Below are 21525 nucleotides of genomic sequence, written 5' to 3'. Positions count from 1 at the left end.
CTCACTTCGAGCCTTCCGTCTAAAAAAATGTTCACGGTTTCACACATCTCGTGTGGATCCTAGAAAATTCTGCAACATTCTCGGTTACGATGGTCTATCCAAATTACAGTTTGGGCTGTTTTTAGGACATGGCGTTTTGGCACCTATTAGAAAAAATAAATTTTAAATCCAATTTAAAATGTTAAAAAAATTGCGAATAAAATTTCTTAGTGTGCATCCGGACATCCTTAGCTCACAAAAGTTTTGCATGGAAAAATATTGTATGTGACCAATGTAAAGAGGACAAATAAATGTTCCGTGAAATTTTTTTTTTGAACACCAGAAATTGTCTTTTTCGAACAGGCCACAAACTATAATATTTTTTTGAAACACTTTGTGTGCAGACATAAAATATTTGGAAGTACACCCCAATTTTATTTTCAAAATTTTAAAATATTTTAAAATATGTTTTTCTAGTAATATGTGCATCTTTTTATATATACACTGGAAAAGTAGATGTACTCTTTTTAGACTTAACAAAAAAGTTTCTGAAATAAACCTTCGTCCTCTTCCTCTTTCCTCAGAGCCCTGCTAGTAAAACAAGAGGTTTACCCATGCACGTCCAGCTCATTCTGGGAACTCCGCTTTGCCTCACGGAAAGCGACGCCGCACCGTAGTAACGGCACCCACTGACTCCTCGGACCCACCCTACGACCCCGTAGGCGCGGAGTGGTTTTCCACACTACAGTGCTCCAGTACTGCCTCGCTCCCTCTTTCTCCGTGCCCGCTGCTGCCACTGCTCGCTGCCCGCGTGCGCTCGGCTCAAAGAAGTCAGTCAGTCGTCTTCTCTCCCCTGAAAAACGCTCACATGTTCTGAGGGAGCGAGCTCCGGCACCGCTGCGAGGGCCAACGGGCGGGATTCTTGGATGTGACAGGGCGAGCGAGCGAGCGAGCTTTGCTGATCAGAGCGGAAGCGGAGCAGGCCGCCAAAGCCGCCGTCTCTCCTCGTATAGGCTGCAGCCGGCGGACGGCGGAAGCAGGCAGCACGCCAGCACCGGCGGCACGGGAAGAATCAATCAATCGGCCGTCTTCTCCGCCCACGCTCCCATCTTCCTCTTCACGGGAAGCCTGACACGGAGGAGCCGGGCAGTTCGCCTCACGGGATTCATTCACCGGGCTTCCCTCGACAGGTGCGCACACGTCTTCTCCTCCTCGCCCGCCTCCTCTACATCTTCTCCCAAGCACAAGCCAGATTAAGCAGAAACCTGTGAGGAACTCCTCTATTTCTTTTGTCCTTCCTTCTCTCACTTCCTCCATTCACCTTTGTTTTTTCCCTCTCCCGTCATCCCCTGAAGCTCAGCTGGTATGTAAGGTGGTTGACCACTGGTTTGTTGCCAAGCTAGTTCTACCTGTTAGAGATACTAACAGCCCGCATTTGACATGTGGTAATGGCCATTGCTTCTCCTACTACTTACTCCCCTCGGTGGCAAGTATGAACATAGGAAGCTCTGCTCGAGATTCCCTTCCAGTTCCAACCCAGTCGTTTACATTTGTTCATATGCACTTGTGGGTTGGAATAGGATAGGTCCACTTGCCCGCTTTGACCGCGTTTGGATCTGCTCATTGATGCTCCTGTTTCTCTTCCGGCTAAACCAATTATAAATCCTCTCCGAGAAACAACACCGTCCCTACTCTCAACCCCTCACGGCCGTACCCCTTGCCGCCACCATTGTTGGCCTTCCCATGCTGATGTACTTCCCTTCAATTAGTAATGCTGGGTCGGTAGGTACTCCTCGGTCCCATGAGAAACATGTCTGAGATTTGTCTCAATTCAGACTATGTTTAGATACATCTGAATTTAGACAAATCTCAGATACGTTTAGTAAGACGGAGGGCGTACACTTCTCTTCACCTTTTTGCCTGCACTCAGATTGTTCTAGCTAACTTTTGTGTCTCTCCATTTTGCCGTGCTTTCCCGGGTTCAGAAAATGACAGCGGATGATTTGTCTTTCTACTGCCCTTAACCATCCTTTCTGTGTCTCTACTGGTTGGCATTTGTGACAGGTGCAGACAGTCCAGTACTTTAGATGTCCCTTGCGAGCCTAAAAAGGGTTTGCAGTACAACTTGTTAGCTTGGATTTAAGCCCCCACTAGAAAGCTGTAGCCTTTATTACAGTTGGCTGTTGCAGATCTTTTTTCCCTTTGTTAGGACTAGCCCAGGTCGTCTACCACCGACTCATCATCAATTTCTCTCTTTTCAGTCCCAGTTCACTCCCCAGTCCTTTTAATCCAATGATGATCGCGGTTGCTGAACAATAATGTGCAGGTGATGCGCGTTGGGAGCTGCAGCAATGGCGTCGCTCGTGCCCGGGGTCCTCCTCAAGCTCCTCCAGCACATGAACAGCGAGGTGAAGGTCGCCGGCGAGCACCGGTCGTTGCTTCTCCAGGTGGTCAGCATTGTCCCCGCGCTCGCTGGGAGCGACCTCTTCACCAACCAGGGCTTCTACCTCAAGGTGTCCGACTCGTCCCACGCCACCTACGTTTCCCTGCCGGAGGACCAGCACGATCTCATACTGAGCGACACGATTCAGCTGGGGCAGTTCATCCATGTGGACCGTCTCGAGGCCGCCACCCCGGTGCCGATCTTGAGGGGGGTCAGGCCGGTTCCAGGCCGGCACGCCTGCGTCGGCAGTCCAGAGGACCTTGTGATGACTAGCTCCTCCAGTTTTCTTGGCGCCAAGAAGGCGCAGCCATCGGTCAATGGCTCCAAGGATGCCGGCGCTCTGTCACTGGAGAAAGAGCAGAGCAAGTTGCAGAAGATAAACGCTTCTGTTAAAAGCAACGGGACCGAAAGCAAGAAACCGCAGCTGACCAAGTCAAACTCTTCGCTCTCGAAACAAGCGCTGGCCAGCCTTTTCGATAAGAAGGAAGCGGTTAGCTCAAAGGTGAGGCCGAACATTGCTAGGTCGACACCTTCATCGCCTACCAGCGTCCGTTCTCTGCCTGCATCGTTTGAAAGTCTGCCAAATGATATGAAGCTGAGAGCAAAAGCGAAAGGAGCAGACAAGTCATCGCCATCTAAGTTATCCTTGTTAGAAAAGGCTGCTTCTGTGCTGAAGGTTACTACAGCAGGGAGGAAGTCCTCTGCAGGTAACTTGCTTAGCAATACTCTCTTAAGTATTGAGTCGGGACCAAAGGCGTTGAGAAGAAGCTGGGAAGGGAAGGCCGATACGAAAAGCAAAGGCAATTCAGATTCAAAGGTGGCCAAACCTGACAGGAAGCCCGAGAATAGGAGCACATCGGTATGCTAACTATGCTTGTCATTTATATGGGTAAATAACTAAATATGTGTGTTGTGTTTAATTCGTGCCAAACATTGACCTCCATAGAATCTACATTTTGGGAACACAATGATGCTTAAACTTGTTCTGATTCAATCAAACTTGTTGTTTCTTTGTGATCAGACTCCTAGACGAAAACCACCACCAGATGAGAAGCTCTCACACAAGGATGACACTAAGATTCAGACTCCTCCCAGGAAAAGCACGTCAAGTGCTCTCTCAGATGATTCTGACAGAACAATCAATAAGTATCTTTCTCCTATAAGGCGGTCGTCAGGGGTTTTAGGCAACACCAATATGACAAATTTAGTGAAGATTGCTGCGAATAACAAAAAGCTGACCGATCCAAGCACTTCATGGACATCGCTTCCTCCACCACTTGCTAAATTAGGAAAGGTATGGCTAGGTAGCTAGCTCATTGACATGATCACTAACTTCTTAATACATGTCATGTCCATTTCTAACTTTTTGGCACCATAACCAGTTGAGCATTCTTTTTCTTATGGTTATCTACTGGATTAATAAATAGGTCTGCTAGAATTTTGATCAGATATGTGAAAATTCAAGTATACGTAAACTCCTTGAATGATTACCAGTTGGGACCCTATACTTCTGTTGTTGTAAATATTTTCATCCATTCCTTTAGGCTACTGGTTGAAGCAAATATAGAACGGCCTGCTAAAAATGTACCATATTTGCCCAGGAGGGGATGATAAGATACCAGTTTAGCCTGTGGTAATTAAGTGCTTTATGTTATATATTGGTGCTTCATGATTTCATTTTATTTTGTTACAGGAGCTTACCAAGTATAGGGATGCGGCACAAATGGCAGCAGTTGAAGCCATACAAGAAGCTTCTGCTGCAGAGAGCTTGCTTCGATGTTTAAGGTAATTTTTATCGCCTTATTACATAATTTATTTAGTTTATGATGCCTATAATTAACAACAATTCATGGCATTACCAACTCAACTGCCTTCAAGATTCTATCATCCAATGACCTTGAGTTATTCCTCCTCCTAAGACTTGCAGTACCTCAATTTATCTTAATTCTAAGTTTCCAACTACCACGTTTTTTTAGACTTGCACCTAATGATAGCTTTTATTCAGTAAATTGTACATGTTTGAAAATCTTTAGATGTACTCCGCTTTAGCTCTTCATTTCCTTTCAATTTTCGAGTATGCAAAATTGAAAATTCAGCAACTGATGGGAAAGCATCTAAATTTCACATGGCTTCTATTCTTCTAATCGTTTGACAGCCTTGATAGTTGATACTTCTCTTGATGTTTATCTCACATGGTTCCTGAAATAATTGACACATTCCAAATGCCTTGGCTCTAGCTGGCCTGCATGATGCAATGATGCTATCAACCATCTTGGCTGGTTCCCTCGCCTTTTGACACATACACGGACTTGTGATTATTTCCGCACATGTCTGGTGTTTACACTTCACATGTTCCTGTCGCAGCAAGCTTGGTTCTGCCCGTGTTCATCTTCACTCAATGTGTGCCGATTCTTGTTCATACCGCCAAACTAGAAGTACACCCTACTTGTACTTGGTACTGCAATGTGTCCTCTAGAAACACTATTAATTCTTTGAAAGCATGCATTGTAGTGTTTTATTCAGCTCTCAGTTCTGCTCAACTAATAGTTTTACTGTAACATTATAGTAATTTATTTAGAATGTGAACTATCAACCACGTAACAGTGAAGCAAAAAGAACTTATTACCTAAACTGACATTATTGTCTGATGATCTGAGCAGCTCGTACGCGGAGGTGAGCTCGACGGCGGAGGAGCAGAACCCGCAGCTAGCCGTGGAGCAGTTCCTTGCTCTGCACTCAGCCATGTCGCGTGCCACAGTCGTTGCCGACTCGTTAGCCAAAGCAGCTGCCTCGACCTCTACAGCGACCTCACCGGATCAATCAACGGTGGGCGAAGCCGCGAGCATTGACGAAGAGTCCCTTGCCATCGCGGCGGAGCGCCGACGCCGTGCAGCCTCCTGGGTCGGCGCCGGTCTCGCCACTGACCTCTCGGCTTTCTCCCTCTACAACCTCAGACCGACCCCCGCCAATGCGGCTTCCCCTCTGGCCGTCGTTCTCGTCGACGAGTCGGCGAAGCCGGCGGCAGTGAAAGCATCACCGCCAGCCAAGTCGCGGCTTTCGCCCGCGAAGGGGAAGGTGAGGGCGGGCGCTATCATGGCAGTAACTGCAGCGGCCGCGCCTCCGCCGGATTGGGAGAGAGGAGGCGGCGCGGAGGAGAGGGGCGAGCTCGCGAGGCGGCTCGGGGAGGAGTCGAGGCGGTGGTTCCTGTCGTTCGTGGAGCGGTTCCTGGATGCGGACGTGGCGGCGGCGGCGCCGTGGGACCGCGACCGTGCTGCCAGGATGCTCCCGCAGCTGAAGCGTGTCAACGACTGGCTAAGCGAGATCGGGAGGCCGCCCGTGGTGGAATCGCCGGCTCCGCCCACCGACTCGGGCGGCGAGGAGCCCGTCGCCAACGCGGCCTCTGTCACTGCGTCCAACGGCGTACCGGAGGAGACGATAGAGCGGCTAAGGAAGAAGATCTACGAATACCTCCTCACCAACGTCGACTCGGCCGCCGCCGTGCTCGGCGAGTCGTCGCCGGCGGCGAACGGGAGGAAGGGGTGACGTGGGCTTTAAGTTTCATGACGGTACTAAGGAGGTTTTTGTTGGGCTTGCCTTTTAGAAGTTGAGGAATTTGGTTGGGCCAAGAAATTTGACCATCTCCTAAAGATAGAAATGTGTATTTTTTGTATTCCTTTGCGTTTTTATCAGGTAGAAAGAGAAGTGGAGAAAGTGTATGGTGTAAAACGTAAATGTTCTCGTTCATCCATGCAGAAGAATGTGTCATGGAAAGTTCTGTAAAAAAATGTGTAAAATGAAAATGTGTCATGGAAAGTTTTGTCAAAAAAAAAAGTGTAAAATGAAAATCTTCTCGTTCATGTACAATGTTGACGGTCATCGTCACAATGACCTCCATCATCATGGTGTTGATGGTCTTCATTGTGGCCACAATCATCATTGCAGCCACGATCACCACCGACACGAGGGTGAGAGTTGTGCTCATCAGCGCGACCACGTTGAGAAGCGTTTGTGGAGGAGCTGAACGTGCCGGTGTCCTAGCCCCTCTCGGAGAGTATGTTCTGGCGCATATCATGAGCACAAATTTGACCAAAGAGATCATCAAGAGTTGAATTGGTTCGCGTTGACGGAGGACACGAGAGAATTGTAGGAGCCGTTGAGTCCATGAGGATATAGCAAAACATCTCATCTTCTTCAACGAGCTTTCCAATGGTGGCGAGCTCTGAGAAGAATCCTTTCATCTTGGCGAAAAATTGTCCATGGTCATATCATTCTTATTTGTATTGTTGAGAGCACCTCACAAATGATTGGTCTTCCTCCGTGACACCAAGGTAAACATGTTGGTGATGACAGTCCAAACCTCGGTGGTGGTCTCAAGGCCAACAACATGGGCGAGAATTTCTTGAGACAACGAGTTAACAATGAACCCTTGCACCGTAGCATCCCGAGCGAACCACGCAGTGTAGGCAAGATTCAGGATTGTGGTCTTCTTGTTGTTTGCATCCTCAACCTCTAGAGTTTTTGCCGGTGCAATGTCGGTACAATCGAGCAAGCCGAGGACCTGAGAACCACGAAGGGGTTGGAAGACTAGGGCCTCCCAAAAGAGAAAGTTTGCCCTAGTCAGTTTTTGGGAGGGAGGGGATCCGAGCAGGCTAGACAGGGGCATCGACGATGAGGAGGACACCATGGCTGCGGAATATCGGTTCTTGGTCTTTCGGTTTTGTTTTTTGTTGCGTGTGCTCCAGGACTGTAGTCGGCTGCTCGGTTACATAAGAGGCTCGTTCTGATACCATATTAGCGTAGGTGGAAACGATACCCTCTCGGGCTCGTGGTTCGTGTTTATATAGGGTGGGAAATTAAAGCTCAAGCGTGGGATTACAAGGGAATACTGTATAGGACAGAGTACTACTCTATGCCTATACGGTATGCTCCCCGGTGGCGGTCATGACAATGACGATGTTGCTTGATTTTATCATATGTTGATTGCACTTAATTGTGCTCGTGAGGTTGCTACTTATATTTTATGACTGTGTATACACTTGAGCCGAAAACTATAAATTAAGTTAAACCTAGAAACTATTGTTGTTGATATCTATTTGTAACTGCACACATCTTGAGGTATGACAGTGAACATTACGTCGAGACAAATGCCCTAAACTCACACCGTAAAAGTTGTATGGTCCAAGTTTACCGGAACTGTTCCAGCGGTGCCCACATGGTTCCTTAAAACATTTTGTATCCTTAAAAAGGATACCAAGTTTTAAGGGATCATCTCGTAGAGATCCTCTGAGCGCCAACTTTCAAGTAGAGTATCAAACTCTGCACTCCCGGCGCCACAAGATTGTGAGGAATACGTCGAAGAAAATAATGACTATTTTGAAACTCAAACTCTTACAAATTCAACGGTGCAAGTTTAAGTTTTGTTGACATTTTACTCTGAGAAAGTGTGGAGTTTCCATTTTTTGCGACACACCATATAATGTAAAGAATCAAAAATACGTATGTATACTCACCCTATGAACACGCGCACACCCTACACCTATGAGTGCCTCCAAAAACTGAGTCGAAAAAATGATCTGACAAATATTGAGATTGACAAACATACAAGCATTGTGAAAAGCGGCATGTGCACTTATCCTTACATTAGTTTGACAATAGTACCCTAATGAATTTAGCAATGTACAGTTTTCTTAAATGACATTATACACGAATTTGAAAGCCTACATGAATATACTCGCCCAGGGCTGAATAAACTTATTCTTCCATCCACAAGACCACCACCACCACAACAACTAGAAGATCGAAAATGCCCGGCCAGTATCATAGGAACGATGCCTGCTGGCCCTCCTGGAAGTATGCACCGGTCAGCTCGCCGTCGGGCAGCAAAGCCACCCTCACGATGTTGCCCGCACCTTCGTCGGGCGTAAGGACACCCGTGTTGAGGGTCATGTCGGTGCTGGTGAAGCCGGGGTCTGCGCAGTTGACACACAGCGCCGGATGCCTCCTAGCGAGGATCCTCGAGTAGGCGTTCATGGCGGCCTTGGCCACCTTGTACGCTGGGAACTCGGCCGGCCATCCGCGCACCTGCACTCGGCCGGCCTCAAAGTCTTTGAGGAACATATCCAGCAGCTCGTCCAGCCTCTTCTCGGTCAGCTGGTCGATGTCGTTCAGCTCCTGCGTTAGCTCCTCGTTTCTGAATTGCTGCATTTGCCAAGGAAAAATATAAACATATAGCTGTGTGGAAATCTTTGGATGCTGCGGTAGAGAGTGTGATCGATGGAATTTATTACCCTTAGCAACCCAACGCTGGAGGAGACATTGACGATTCTGCCGTCAGGGGAGCACTGGAGCAGGGGCAAGAGAGCTTCTGTTACCTGCTTTGTGCCGTAGTAGTTGGTCTGCAGGCACTGCTTTGTGGCTTGGTACGTCTCGCGACAGTTTTTGAACAGCCATTCAAGTCTCTGGTTCTTGTCCATGCCGTCGAACTGTTGCACCTACGGATGAATTGAATTTGTTCGACTGTTATTCAGGCCAGAATGGCAATGTGTCAGGACATGTTTGAATGGAGATGTTTCTCGTGCACACATCTCATCTTACCTTTTTGTCGACAGGCATCGAACCACAAAGTGGAGGACGTTCAGTTCCACCGATCGCGGCATTATTCAGCTACGAAAAACGTCAACAATTGAGCACCACAAAACGCAAACAGCAAAAGGAAGCACAAAACACGTGTGAAAAACTTGCCAGGATATCGAGCCTCTCAAAGCGATTCTTCAGGAAGTCAACCAACCGAGCGATGCTCAAGGCATCTGTGATGTCTAGCTGATGAAAAATAACGTCAGAGAACCCCAGACGATTGAGCTCCTGGACGGCAGCCGTCCCCCTAGCTTGGTCCCTAGCTGTCAAAACGACGGTGATGCCGTTGCTCGCCAGTTGCTTGCACACCTCTAGCCCGATCCCTTTGTTTCCGCCGGTGACTAGAGCAATCCTAGCAGCGGAAGGAAAACATGGGTTGGGGATACAAAATTCTGAGACTATTTGGAAGAAGAAAATTACAGAGATAAGATAAGCACCTTGAGTTTGGAGAGCTTGACATGGCTCCTTCCATGAGCAGGCAGCCTGAACTGGAACAATCACCTGCTCTGCTCGGCTGTTGGTGTTGGTGACAACTCTGTAGATAAACGATGGTTGTTATTCCTTGCACATTTCAAGGTAGTAGGTTCTAATGAAAATTGACAAGCGATGGGCGACAGCCTAAACTACAAGCTCCCCTAGGAATTGTAGTACTGGTGTACTTTTAGGAATTGGTGGAGATATTCTCCACCAAATCCTAAATTCTCAGGGCTTTCTTAGATACTTGGGTATGAATAAAATTTTCAATTTTTAGGGCCATAGCTTACCGTTAAATTTGTAACGCAGCTTACATGCAAGAACCACGCACGTACACACACATACAAACAAAGATCATGATTGCTAAGAAGCAAAACTAAATCCCCATTGAATATCATTCCCCACAGAACTTCTAGCACCAAACAAGTCCTTAAAAGCTTCTCCCTATCTCTGTGAATTGAACTACAGATTCATGTAGTAGGAGGAAAGGAGGAGAGAAGTTTTTTTCTCGATAAAGAGGAGGAGAGAAGTACACGTTGCCCTTGGAGGTTTAGATCGCCGGCAAGGAAGATCGGAAGACCGGACGCCGCCGCAGGTCCTCGATCGCCGGCTCGCCGGACCCAGACTTCCCACGCAGGTCGCAGCGTCGCTGGGAGGAGGTTGGTGTCAGACTGTCTGTCAGGTGAGCTTAGAGATGTGAAGTGGGTGATTGGAGCTCTGGGCCACGCCATTACCACGGTGGTCGGATTAGTCATTGCGACACGACCGAGAGGTACGTACACGCCTCGCCTTCACGCACGGCACCGCTTCTTCTTTTTGTCATTTTGCCATTTCCGTTGCTTTTTTGAGATGCCATTTCCGTTGCTACCCTATGAACCAGTTTGCTCTTTTTCTTAACACAAGTCGGGGCAACTTTATTCCTCGGAGGGTTTCTAATCATTTATTTGGTCCACTAAATAAAACTGGTTCCTAGCCAAACCTCTAAACTCAACTCTTAAAAAAATTATGTTTACAAAGCAAATTATTCATAGCCAAACACATGTAAAGATTAAGATAAAGTAAAAATAGCATGATTAACTTCCTAAAAATCTAAGTTTACGAATTAAATTATTCAAAACCAAACACACCAAACGATTCAAATGAAGTGGAGAGCAGGAAGGGTTCAGATAAAGTAAAAAAGCACAACCATTAAGTGTTGTGGAGGACGGAGGAGGTGAGAAGGCCGCCCGACGGCGTTGAGTTGTTGTCGGGCTGTGAGAAGGTCAGCGGAGCTAAGACGGCTGGGAATTGACGGAGCACCGCAGAGGACAAAGATTCTCCTGGAACCATGGTCGTCGGTCGCACACCAAGCTCAACTTGGCCGAAGAGCAGTGGTTGGATTTCGCCAACCTGTCTTGACTCCGGCGCCGCCTAGCATTGTGGTGGGTGTTCTACAACATCTCCATCCTCCACCGGCTCAATTTTTTAACAAATCGAGCATGGCATTTGGATTTTTTTGATGCGGCAACGGCAACAGGTACCTGATTCCGGTGACTGCAGCAACCAGCGAGCGAAGCAGATTGGAGCACAATTACGGTGGAGGCTAGGGGGTGTCGATGGAAGCTAATGGTGGCTCCCGGAGACGACGCCGGTGACGATGCGGTGTGTGTTGGGTAGTGCCGGCGCAAGGTGGCCGGGGGTCAAAATTTTCCTCGGAATGAGCCGCGACCGAGTATATTTGAGGGTTGGACGACGCGGTGAGTAAAAATTATGCTCCTCTAAAAACCCTTCAACCGAGATATTTTACTTTTTAAACGATTTTAAGCGATCTGCTACGGATCATACCTGGCCACATCGGGCCGGGTCGAAAAATCCTGACAGTATAGAATAGAACTAGGACCGAGCCTAGCCTTGCATCGCCAAAAGCCTGAAAGGCCCATCAAGCTGTCGGGCCATGGGTTGGGCTTCTTCATTATTCACTATTTTTGGACTACCAGGCCTGGCCTAGCCCGGTAGTCATGCCAACATTTTCAGGCTCAGGCCCGGTAATTTCGGGCCGGGGTGGGTGGCCCATGGCCAGATATGTTAGAGATGCTCTTAAGCAAAATGAAAGGAATTGCACCGGTTTGTTGGTCTCCAAATTAATTTTCTTAGTTATTCATCTCAGCTTTTGAAAGGAATACACGAAACAATACTTACCCATACACCGATTCACATGCATAAATAAGAAACATAGCCAAAATTTGGCTAGATAATCGGGAATATGATACATTGATCATAAAAGATGCCACAAAAATTCAGCCGCAATAGCAACTTTAGTATGTTGAAATAAATATATTGCCTACCCTCTTTCCAACAGTTTAAACTTATGATTGAGGGAGAATGGTGTTTTGGCACATGGGAGCATATGCTCCCTTTATTTTAAAATGCATGTTACATACATTTTGAAATTTCAAAAAATTGAAACGAAAAATTTGAACGTACATCTTCACGTGCTACGCGCTCACAAAGTTGTTTCATAAAAATCCGACTTATCGTGTGACGTGTGTAAAAAAGACAAAATTCAATGCTGAAAATAAGGCTTTTCAGGAGATAAATTTTCTCTTTTTTACACAGACCACAAAACATATTGGTTCCTCGCGAAACTTGACGAACGTACGTATATTGTGGAGATGTATATGTAGAATTTTTTGTCAAAATTTTTCGACATTTCGAAATATAATTTTTTGATAGAGGGAGCATATGCACCCGGGAGCCGAATTGAATTTCCGTGATTGAGGTGGCTATTACTTCAAATTTATATATGTTTCTTAGTCCCAGATCTGCATCCGTGCACCATATTGTCTGTGATACTTAATCACTAAGAAACCTATTCGAAGCACGCAATCTAATTGAGGTACTAAGAGCAACTCTAGCAGATCCCACATATTGCCAATATGGGATTTTAACGAGATACCCACTAAACGAAATGGAGCGCTAAGCCATCACCACCATCAAGAACTGGTCCATTTTCAACAAAAAAGGATATTTTTACATGAATTTAGAGGTGAAAATTCTCTAAATGAATTACCAATAAAAATGTCCGAACTCCAAAACGCAATAGAAGAATGGCTTGTTGAAAAGTTGGCAACAAGCTCAAGAACCTCATACAAAGAAACACCAAGAAGAAACGACAATAAGATGATGGAAATTATGCAAAGGATTAACCTCCCTAAGACGATGTGATCAAGTTACCCAACCGAAAGCCCCTCTCGATAGTGTGCGGCTGTCTATCCTATAACCTGGTTTTCCAACAACTACCTTGAGATCCGTAAAAGGAAAATCTTGCAAAGCCATACCTTTGCCTTGCGTATCCTGCTTGATCTTGATGACAATATTTAAAGGTTCATTCAAACCCGAATGATTCACCTGATCATTGTTGCTTCATGAGGACTCGTAGTTTGCTCCTCAATACACCACTATGGGATAAGTTCATTAAGGCATGTCTTCGCATGTCCATTGTCACCAAATTGATGGCAAGCTTCAACTCTTCAAGCATATGATCTTCTCGATATGATTATATTCAACTTGTTCTTCTCAACCTTGATGACGTCACCACTTGATGTCATCATGGGCTAATATGGGATCTTACTTTTGATGCATTTCCTTGAAAAGATACCTAACCCACATAGGCAACACAAAGGCACATATATAATGGGATATTTCATGAAGCATAAATGACAAAGCTTACCATATCAAAAGATCTCATGATCTCATACGGTACATTCTTTATGCATCATGAGTTGATCAACTTGAATCCAATCATCATTCTTAGTCTTGTCCATCCTTGTATCTCCTCATGCTCTATCATAATCTTGAGATAGATAATGAAATGTTTATTTGATTATCTGTTCTAACCCTTGGTCAATCATATCTCAAATAATGAGTCTATCATGACATTGGCATAGAGCCATATCTTGAATTCTTCCCTTTGAATCAAACTCTGAAGATATTGATCATATCATATTCTTCTCTTCAAATCGATGATCTTGATGCCAATACTTAAGGTATATCTTTATTTTCATGGAATACACACTTGAATCTAACACATGGACTACAAGCATTAATTACCTATAGAATATTCCTTTATATAAACTCAATGAAAACATTAGTTCATAGGGATTTTTATTAATTATCAAAACCACATAGAGGCAATGTACCCTCACAGTATTGCAATTCACTCTATTTATTACTCACCTAATGCAGTAATGTTTTTCATATATGCATGTATAGTCATTGAAACTTGCTCAAACATTCTCACTCACTCACATGTGTTTTTGTTTTGTGATGGCGCGTAGTCGACACGTCCGTTGGGAACCCCAAGAGGAAGGTGTGATGCGCACAGCAGTAAGTTTTCCCTCAGTAAGAAACCAAGGTTATCGAACCAGTAGGAGTCAAGGAACACGTGAAGGTTGTTGGTGGCGGAGTGTAGTGCGGCGCAACACCGGGGATTCCGGCGCCAACGTGGAACCTGCACAACACAATCAAAGTACTTTGCCCCAACGTAACAGTGAGGTTGTCAATCTCACCGGCTTGCTGTAAACAAAGGATTAAACGTATTGTGTGGAAGATGTTGATTGTTTGCGAAGAACAGTAAAGAACAGAGTTTGCAGTAGATTGTATTTCAGATGTAAAGAATGGATCGGGGTCCATAGTTCACTAGTAGTGTCTATCCCATAAGATAAATGCATGTTGGGTGAACAAATTACAGTTGGGCAATTGACAAATAAAGAAGGCATAATAATGCACATACATATATCATGATGAGTACTATGAGATTTAATCAGGACATTACGACAAAGTACATAGACCGCTATCCAGCATGCATCTATGCCTAAAAAGTCCACCTTCAGGTTATCATCCGAACCCCTTCCAGTATTAAGTTACAACAACAGACAATTGCATTAAGTATGGTGCGTAATGTAATCAACACAAATATCCTTAGACAAAGCATCGATGTTTTATCCCTAGTGGCAACAACACATCCACAACCTTAGAGGTTGCTGTCACTCCCCCCATTCAATGGAGGCATGAACCCACTATCGAGCATAAATACTCCCTCTTGGAGTTACAAGTATCAACTTGGCCGAGCCTCTACTAGCAACGGAGAGCATGCAAGAACATAAACAACATATATGATAGATTGATAATCAACTTGACATAGTATTCAATATTCATCGGATCCCAACAAACACAACATGTAGCATTACAGATAGATGATCTTGATCATGATAGGCAGCTCACAAGATCTAACATGATAGCACAATGAGGAGAAGACAACCAACTAGCTACTGCTATGGACCCATAGTCCAGGGGTGGACTACTCACACATCGATCCGGAGGCGATCATGGCGATGAAGAGCCCTCCGGGAGATGATTCCCCTCTCCGGCAGGGTGCCGGAGGTGATCTCCTGAATCCCCCGAGATGGGATTGGCGGCGGCGGCGTCTCAGTAAGGTTTTCCGTATCGTGGCTCTCGGTACTGGGGGTTTCGCGACGAAGGCTTTAAGTAGGCGGAAGGGTAGGTTTAGGGGCAACACGAGGGCCCCACACGCCAGGGCCGCGCGGCCAGGGCTTGGGCCGCGCCGCCCTGTTGTGTCGGCGCCTCGTCGCCCCACTTCGTTTCCCTTTCGGTCTCCTGGAAGCTTCGTGGAAAAATAAGACCCTCGGCGTTGATTTCGTCCAATTCCGAGAATATTTCCTTTGTAGGATTTCTGAAACCAAAAACAGCAGAAAACAGCAACTGGCTCTTCGGCATCTCGTCAATAGGTTAGTGCCGGAAAATGCATAATAATGACATATAATGTGTATAAAACATGTGAGTATCATCATAAAAGTAGCATGGAACATAAGAAATTATAGATACGTTTGAGACGTATCAAGCATCCCCAAGCTTAGTTCCTACTCGCCCTCGAGTAGGTAAACCATAACAAAGATAATTTCTGAAGTGACATGCTATCACAATCTTTGATCAATACTATTGTAAAGCATATGAGATGAATGCAGCGATTCGAAGCAATGGTAAAGATAATGAGTAAACAAATGAATCATATAGCAAAGACTTTTCATGAATAATACTTTCAAAACAAGCATCAATAAGATTTGCATAAGAGTTACTCATAAAGCAATAAATTCAAAGTAAAGGCATGGAAGCAACACAAAGGAAGATATAAGTTTCAGCGGTTGCTTTCAACTTCAACATGTATATCTGATACGTCCCAAACGTATCTATAATTTCTTATGTTCCATGCTACTTTTATGATGATACTCACATGTTTTATACACATTATATGTCATTATTATGCATTTTCCAGCACTAACCTATTGACGAGATGCCGAAGAGCCAGTTGCTGTTTTCTGCTGTTTTTGGTTTCAGAAATCCTACAAAGGAAATATTCTCGGAATTGGACGAAATCAACGCCCAGGGTCCTATTTTTGCACGAAGCTTCCAGAAGACCGGAGAGGAAATGAAGTGGGGCCACGAGGTGGCGACACACCAGGGCGGCGCGGCCCAAGCCCTGGCCGCGCCGGCCTGTTGTGTGGGCCCCCCGTGACGCCTCCTGACCTGCCCTTCCGCCTACTTAAGGTCTTCGTCGCGAAACCCCCGCATCGAGAGCCACGATACGGAAAACCTTCCGAGACGCCGCCGCCGCCAATCCCATCTGGGGGATTCAGGAGATCGCCCCCGGCACCCTGCCGGAGAGGGGAATCATCTCCCGGAGGTCTCTTCATCGCCATGATCGCCTCCGGATCGATGTGTGAGTAGTCCACCCCTGGACTATGGGTCCATAGCAGTAGCTAGATGGTTGTCTTCTCCTCATTGTGCTATCATGTTAGATCTTGTGAGCTGCCTATCATGATCAAGATCATCTATTTGTAATCTTTCATGTTGTGTTTGTTGGGATCCGATGAATATTGAATACTATGTCAAGTTGATTATCAATCTATCATATATGTTATTTATGTTCTTGCATGCTCTCCGTTGCTAGTAGAGGCTGCGGCCAAGTTGATACTTGTGACTCCAAGAGGGGGTATTTATGCTCGATAGTGGGTTCATGCCTCCATTAAATCTGGGACGATGACATAAAGTTCTAAGGTTGTGGATGTGTCGTTGCCACTAGGGATAAAACATCGATGCTTTGTCTAAGGATATTGTTGTTGATTACATTACGCACCATACTTAATGCAATTGTCCGTTGTTTACAACTTAATACTGGAGGGGTTCGGATGATAACTCGAAGGTGGACTTTTTAGGCATAGATGCATGTCGGATAGCGGTCTATGTACTTTGTCGTAATGCCTCGATTAAATCTCATAGTACTCATCATGATATATGTATGTGCATTGTTATGCCTTCTTTATTTGTCAATTGCCCAACTGTAATTTGTTCACCCAACATCTGTTTATCTTATGGGAGAGACACCACTAGTGAACTGTGGACCCCGGTCCTATTCTTTACATCTGAAATACAATCTACTGCAATTGTTCTTTACCGTTCTTCGCAAACAATCATCATCTTCCACACTATACATCTAATCCTTTGTTTACAGCAAGCCGGTGAGATTGACAACCTCACTGTTACGTTGGGGCAAAGTTCTGTGATTGTGTTGTGCAGGTTCCATGTTGGCGCCGGAATCCCTGGTGTTGCGCCGCACTACACTCCGCCGCCATCAACCTTCAACATGCTTCTTGTCTCCTACTGGTTCGATAAACCTTGGTTTCTTTCTGAGGGAAAACTTGCTACTGTACGCATCACACCTTCCTCTTGGGGTTCCCAACGGACGTGTTGACTGCACGCATCAAGCTCTTTTTCTGGCGCCGTTGCCGGGGAGATCAAGACACGCTGCAAGGGGAGTCTCCCACATCCAATCTCTTTACTTTGTTTTTGTCTTGCTCTGTTTTACTTTATTTACAGCTTTGTTTGCTTCTTATATCAAAAACACACAAAAATTAGTTGCTAGTTTTACTTTATTTACTGTCTTGTTCTCTATATCGAAAACACAAAAAAATTAGTTACTTGCATTTACTTTATTTAGTTTGCTTTATTTACTACTGCTAAAATGGGTACTGTTGAGAATACTAAGTTGTGTGATTTCACTAGCACAAATAGTAATGATTTCTTATGCACACCTATTGCTCCACCTGCTACTACAGCAGAATTCTTTGAAATTAAACCTGCTTTACTGAATCTTGTTATGAGAGAGCAATTTTCTGGTGTTAGTTCTGATGATGCTGCTGCCCATCTTAATAATTTTGTTGAACTTGTGAAATGCAAAAGTATAGGGATGTAGATGGTGACATTATAAAATTAAAATTGTTTCCTTTCTCCTTAAGAGGAAGAGCTAAAGATTGGTTGCTATCTTTGCCTAGAAATAGTATTGATTCATGGACTAAATGCAAGGATGCTTTTATTGGTAGATATTATCCTCCCGACAAAATTATATCTTTGAGAAGTAGCATAATGAATTTTAAGCAATTAGATAATGAACATGTTGCTCAAGCATGGGAGAGAATGAAATCTTTGGTAAAGAATTGCCCCACCCATGGACTGACTACTTGGATGATCATCCAAACCTTTTATGCAGGATTGAATTTTTCTTCGCGGAACCTATTGGATTCAGGCTACTGGAGGTACCTTTATGTCCATTACTTTGGGAGCGGCAACAAAGCTTCTTGATGATATGATGACAAATTACTCTGAATGGCACACGGAAAGAGCTCCACAAGGTAAGAAGGTAAATTCTGTTGAAGAAACCTCCTCCTTGAGTAATAAGATTGATGCTATTATGTCTATGCTTGTGAATGGTAGATCTAATGTTGATCCTAATAATGTTCCTTTAGCTTCATTGGTTGCCCAAGAAGAACATGTTGATGTGAATTACATTAAAAATAATAATTTCAACAACAATGCTTATAGGAATAATTCTGGTAACAACTATAGGCCATATCCTGCTAGTAGTAATGATTATGGTAATTCTTATGGTAGATATGAGGAAAAGATGCTAGAAATTGAAAGATCCACTAAGAGCTTTATGCAATCACAGTATGAGCAAAATCAATTGTTTACTAAAACTATGAATGAACAATCTACCTTGTTGAAAAATATAGGTAATCAACTTGAAAATTTGAATATGGGGATTTCGGGTTTGCAAACTAAGATTTCAAATGCTGAAAAACGAATCTCATACCTGTCTGCGTCACAATCCTCCTTAATTAATAAAATGGCTGCTAAACCTGAGGATATTGATAATAAAATTGTTACTACAGCAAATGCCATCCAAGTTCGAATTAATGAGAATATTAGATTGATGGCTGAATTGCATGCTAGGTGGGAAAGAGAAGAAAATGAAAAACTAGCTAAAGAGAATAATGTAGCTAAAGTTTGGACTATTACCACCACTAGTAATGTTAATGATTCACATGTTGCTACACCTCCTACTATCAATGGTAAAATAATTGGTGTTGGCAATGTTACTACTCCTAGTGCAAAGCGTGCAAAATTGCCTGAAACTGCTAAAACAGCTGAAACTGATAAAACTGCTGAAATTTTTCAAAATATTGGGGACAATGATCCCATTGTTGTAGATCATAATGGTTTAGACTTTGATGATTGTCACATCTCTGAAGTTATAAAGTTCTTACAAAATCTTGCTAAAAGTCCCAATGCTAGTGCTATAAATTTGGCCTTTACAAAACATATTACAAATGCTCTCATAAAAGCTAGAGAAGAGAAACTAAAACTTGAAACCTCTATTCTTCGGAAGTTAGAAGATGGTTGGGAGCCCATCATTAATATGAGGGTCAATGATTTTGATTGTAATGCTTTATGTGATCTTGGTGCAAGTATTTCTGTTGTGCCTAAGAAAATCTATGATATGCTTGACTTGCCACCATTGAAAAATTGTTATTTGGATGTTAATCTTGTTGATAATGATATAAAGAAACCTTTGGGGAGGATTGATAATGTTCGTATTATGGTTAACAATAACCTTGTCCCCGTTTATTTTGTTGTCTTGGATATTGAATGCAATGCATCTTGTCCCATTATATTGGGAAGACCTTTTCTTGAACTGTTGGTGCTACCATTGATATGAAGGAAGGTAATATCAAATATCAATTTCCTCTCAAGAAAGGTATGGAACACTTCCCTAGAAAGAGAATGAAGTTACCTTATGATTCTATTATTAGAACAAATTATGTTGTTTATGCTTCATCTCTCGACAATACTTGATACACACTTTCTGCGCCTAGCTGAAAGGCGTTAAAGAAAAGCGCTTATGGGAGACAACCCATTATTTTACTTCTGCACTTTATTTTATATTTGAGTCTTGGAAGTTGTTATTACAGTAGCAACCTCTCCTTATCTTTATTTTATTGCATTGTTGTGCCAAGTAAAGTCTTTGATAGTAAAGCCAATACTAGATTTGGATTGCTGCGCAGGAACAGATTTCTTGCTGTCACGAATTTGAGCATTAGTCCCTATAGAAAAATTAAAAAAATCTGACAATTTACGTGCGTGATCCTCAGATATGTACGCAACTTTCATTCAATTTGGGCATTTTCATCTGAGCAAGTCTGGTGCCTCTTTAAAATTCGTCTTTACGGACTGTTCTGTTTTGACAGATTCTGCCTTTTATTTCGCATTGCCTGTTTTGCTATGTTTGATGGATTTCTTTGTTCCATTAACTTTCAGTAGCTTTGTGCAATGTCCAGAAGTGTTAAGAATGATTATGTCACCTCTGAATATATGAATTATGCACTGACCCTCTAATGAGTTTGTTTCGAGTTTGGTGTGGAGGAAGTTTTCAAGGGTCAAGAGAGGAGGATGATATGATCAAGAAGAGTGAAAAGTCAAAGCTTGGGGATGCCCCCGTGGTTCATCCCTGCATATTTTAAGAAGACTCAAGCGTCTAAGCTTGGGGATGCCCAAGGCATCCCTTCTTCATCGACAACTTATCAGGTTCCTGTAGTGAAATTATATTTTTATTCCGTCACATCTTATGTGCTTTACTTGGAGCGTCTGTTTGTTTTTATTTTTGTTTTTGTTTGAATAAATCAGATCCTAGCATTCTTTGTTTGGGAGAGAGACACGCTCCGCTGTTTTGTATGAACAAATATGTTCTTAGCTTTATCTTTAATGTTCATTGCGAAAGTTGGACTATTTCATTCATTGCTATATGGTTGGAAACGGAAAATGCCGCATGTGGTAAATGGTTTAATGTCTTGAATAATGTGATACTTGGCAATTGTTGTGCTCATATAGATCATGTTTAAGCTCTTGCATCATGTACACTCATTAATGAATAACTACATAGAGCTTGTTAAAATTTGGTTTGCATGATTGATCTCTAGAGTCTAGATATTTTCTGGTTGAGGTGTTTGAACAACAAGGAGACAATGTAAAGTCTTATAATAGTTACAATATGTTCATATGTGAGCTTTGCTACACCTTTTATACTTGAGTTTGCTTCAAACAACCTTGCTAGCCTAGCCTTGTATTGAGAGGAATTCTTCTCGTGCATCCAAATCCTTGAGCCAATAACCATGTCATTTGTGTCCACCATACCTACCTACTACATGGTATTTCTCCGCCATTCCAAAGTACATTACTTGAGTGCTACCTTTAAAATTTCTATTCTTTGTCTTTGCAATATATAGCTCATGGGACAAATAGCCTTAAAAACTATTGTGGTGAAGAATATGTACTTATGTGTCTTATTTCTTAATAAGTTGCTTTTGTCAACACCCGGATTTTAAGTCCGAATGCCTATTATGTCATTCATCGCAATCCCGGTGGATATTTGAGCGCTATGTATATTATCGAATATCATAGTCACGGCTTATTACAAACCGTATTGTCTTACAACTTGAATCACATGATCCCTTATTACACAAATAGTTGATCTATAGATCAACAGGAGCAAACACAAGTTCATGGCGGAAGCGTAAAGATAAAAAGTGGACCTCTCTAGTCCGCAG

General features: G+C 43.7%; 2 protein-coding genes across 3 annotated transcripts; one reads left to right on the top strand and one right to left on the bottom strand.

Annotated features, from left to right (window-relative positions):
* The first annotated feature begins 2330 nt into the window (after positions 1-2330).
* LOC124679398 (nucleolar and coiled-body phosphoprotein 1-like) lies at positions 2331-6222 on the top strand. Its single transcript, XM_047215165.1, has 4 exons — positions 2331-3281; positions 3444-3716; positions 4116-4207; positions 5083-6222. The coding sequence occupies exons 1-4, from the start codon at positions 2331-2333 to the stop codon at positions 5963-5965; spliced, it is 2199 nt and encodes a 732-aa protein (XP_047071121.1). The 3' UTR covers positions 5966-6222.
* A 1807-nt stretch (positions 6223-8029) lies between these two features.
* LOC124679380 ((+)-neomenthol dehydrogenase-like) lies at positions 8030-10212 on the bottom strand. 2 transcript variants are annotated; one of them, XM_047215152.1, is made up of 6 exons: positions 10063-10212; positions 9493-9590; positions 9164-9407; positions 9017-9085; positions 8710-8913; positions 8030-8620 (listed from the first exon to the last, which is right to left on the bottom strand). In XM_047215152.1, the coding sequence occupies exons 2-6, from the start codon at positions 9525-9527 to the stop codon at positions 8240-8242; spliced, it is 933 nt and encodes a 310-aa protein (XP_047071108.1). In that variant the 5' UTR covers positions 9528-9590; positions 10063-10212; the 3' UTR covers positions 8030-8239. The 2 variants fall into 2 exon arrangements, with proteins under 2 accessions (XP_047071108.1, XP_047071114.1); XM_047215158.1 differs by having other exon boundaries at positions 8710-8904.
* Between the last annotated feature and the right edge of the window lie 11313 nt (positions 10213-21525).

This window comes from Lolium rigidum, chromosome 1, assembly GCF_022539505.1.
Source record: "Lolium rigidum isolate FL_2022 chromosome 1, APGP_CSIRO_Lrig_0.1, whole genome shotgun sequence".
Classification (NCBI taxonomy): Eukaryota; Viridiplantae; Streptophyta; class Magnoliopsida; order Poales; family Poaceae; genus Lolium; species Lolium rigidum.
Note: the sequence above shows the minus strand (reverse complement) of the source record. Positions and strands in the feature narration are given on the sequence as shown.

What these genes read in the sequence shown, in the direction of transcription:
- LOC124679398 (XM_047215165.1), top strand. Translation starts at nt 2,331, where the DNA reads ATGGCGTCGCTCGTGCCCGGGGTCCTCCTCAAGCTCCTCCAGCACATG. An exon ending in CACTTGCTAAATTAGGAAAG is followed by an intron (nt 3,717 to 4,115) that starts GTATGGCTAGGT and finishes ATTTTGTTACAG; the next exon opens with GAGCTTACCAAGTATAGGGA. An exon ending in AGCTTGCTTCGATGTTTAAG is followed by an intron (nt 4,208 to 5,082) that starts GTAATTTTTATC and finishes TGATCTGAGCAG; the next exon opens with CTCGTACGCGGAGGTGAGCT.
- LOC124679380 (XM_047215152.1), bottom strand. Translation starts at nt 9,527, where the DNA reads ATGGAAGGAGCCATGTCAAGCTCTCCAAACTCAAG. An exon ending in TCAAGCTCTCCAAACTCAAG is followed by an intron (nt 9,408 to 9,492) that starts GTGCTTATCTTA and finishes TTCCGCTGCTAG; the next exon opens with GATTGCTCTAGTCACCGGCG. An exon ending in TTGAGAGGCTCGATATCCTG is followed by an intron (nt 9,086 to 9,163) that starts GCAAGTTTTTCA and finishes CGTTTTTCGTAG; the next exon opens with CTGAATAATGCCGCGATCGG.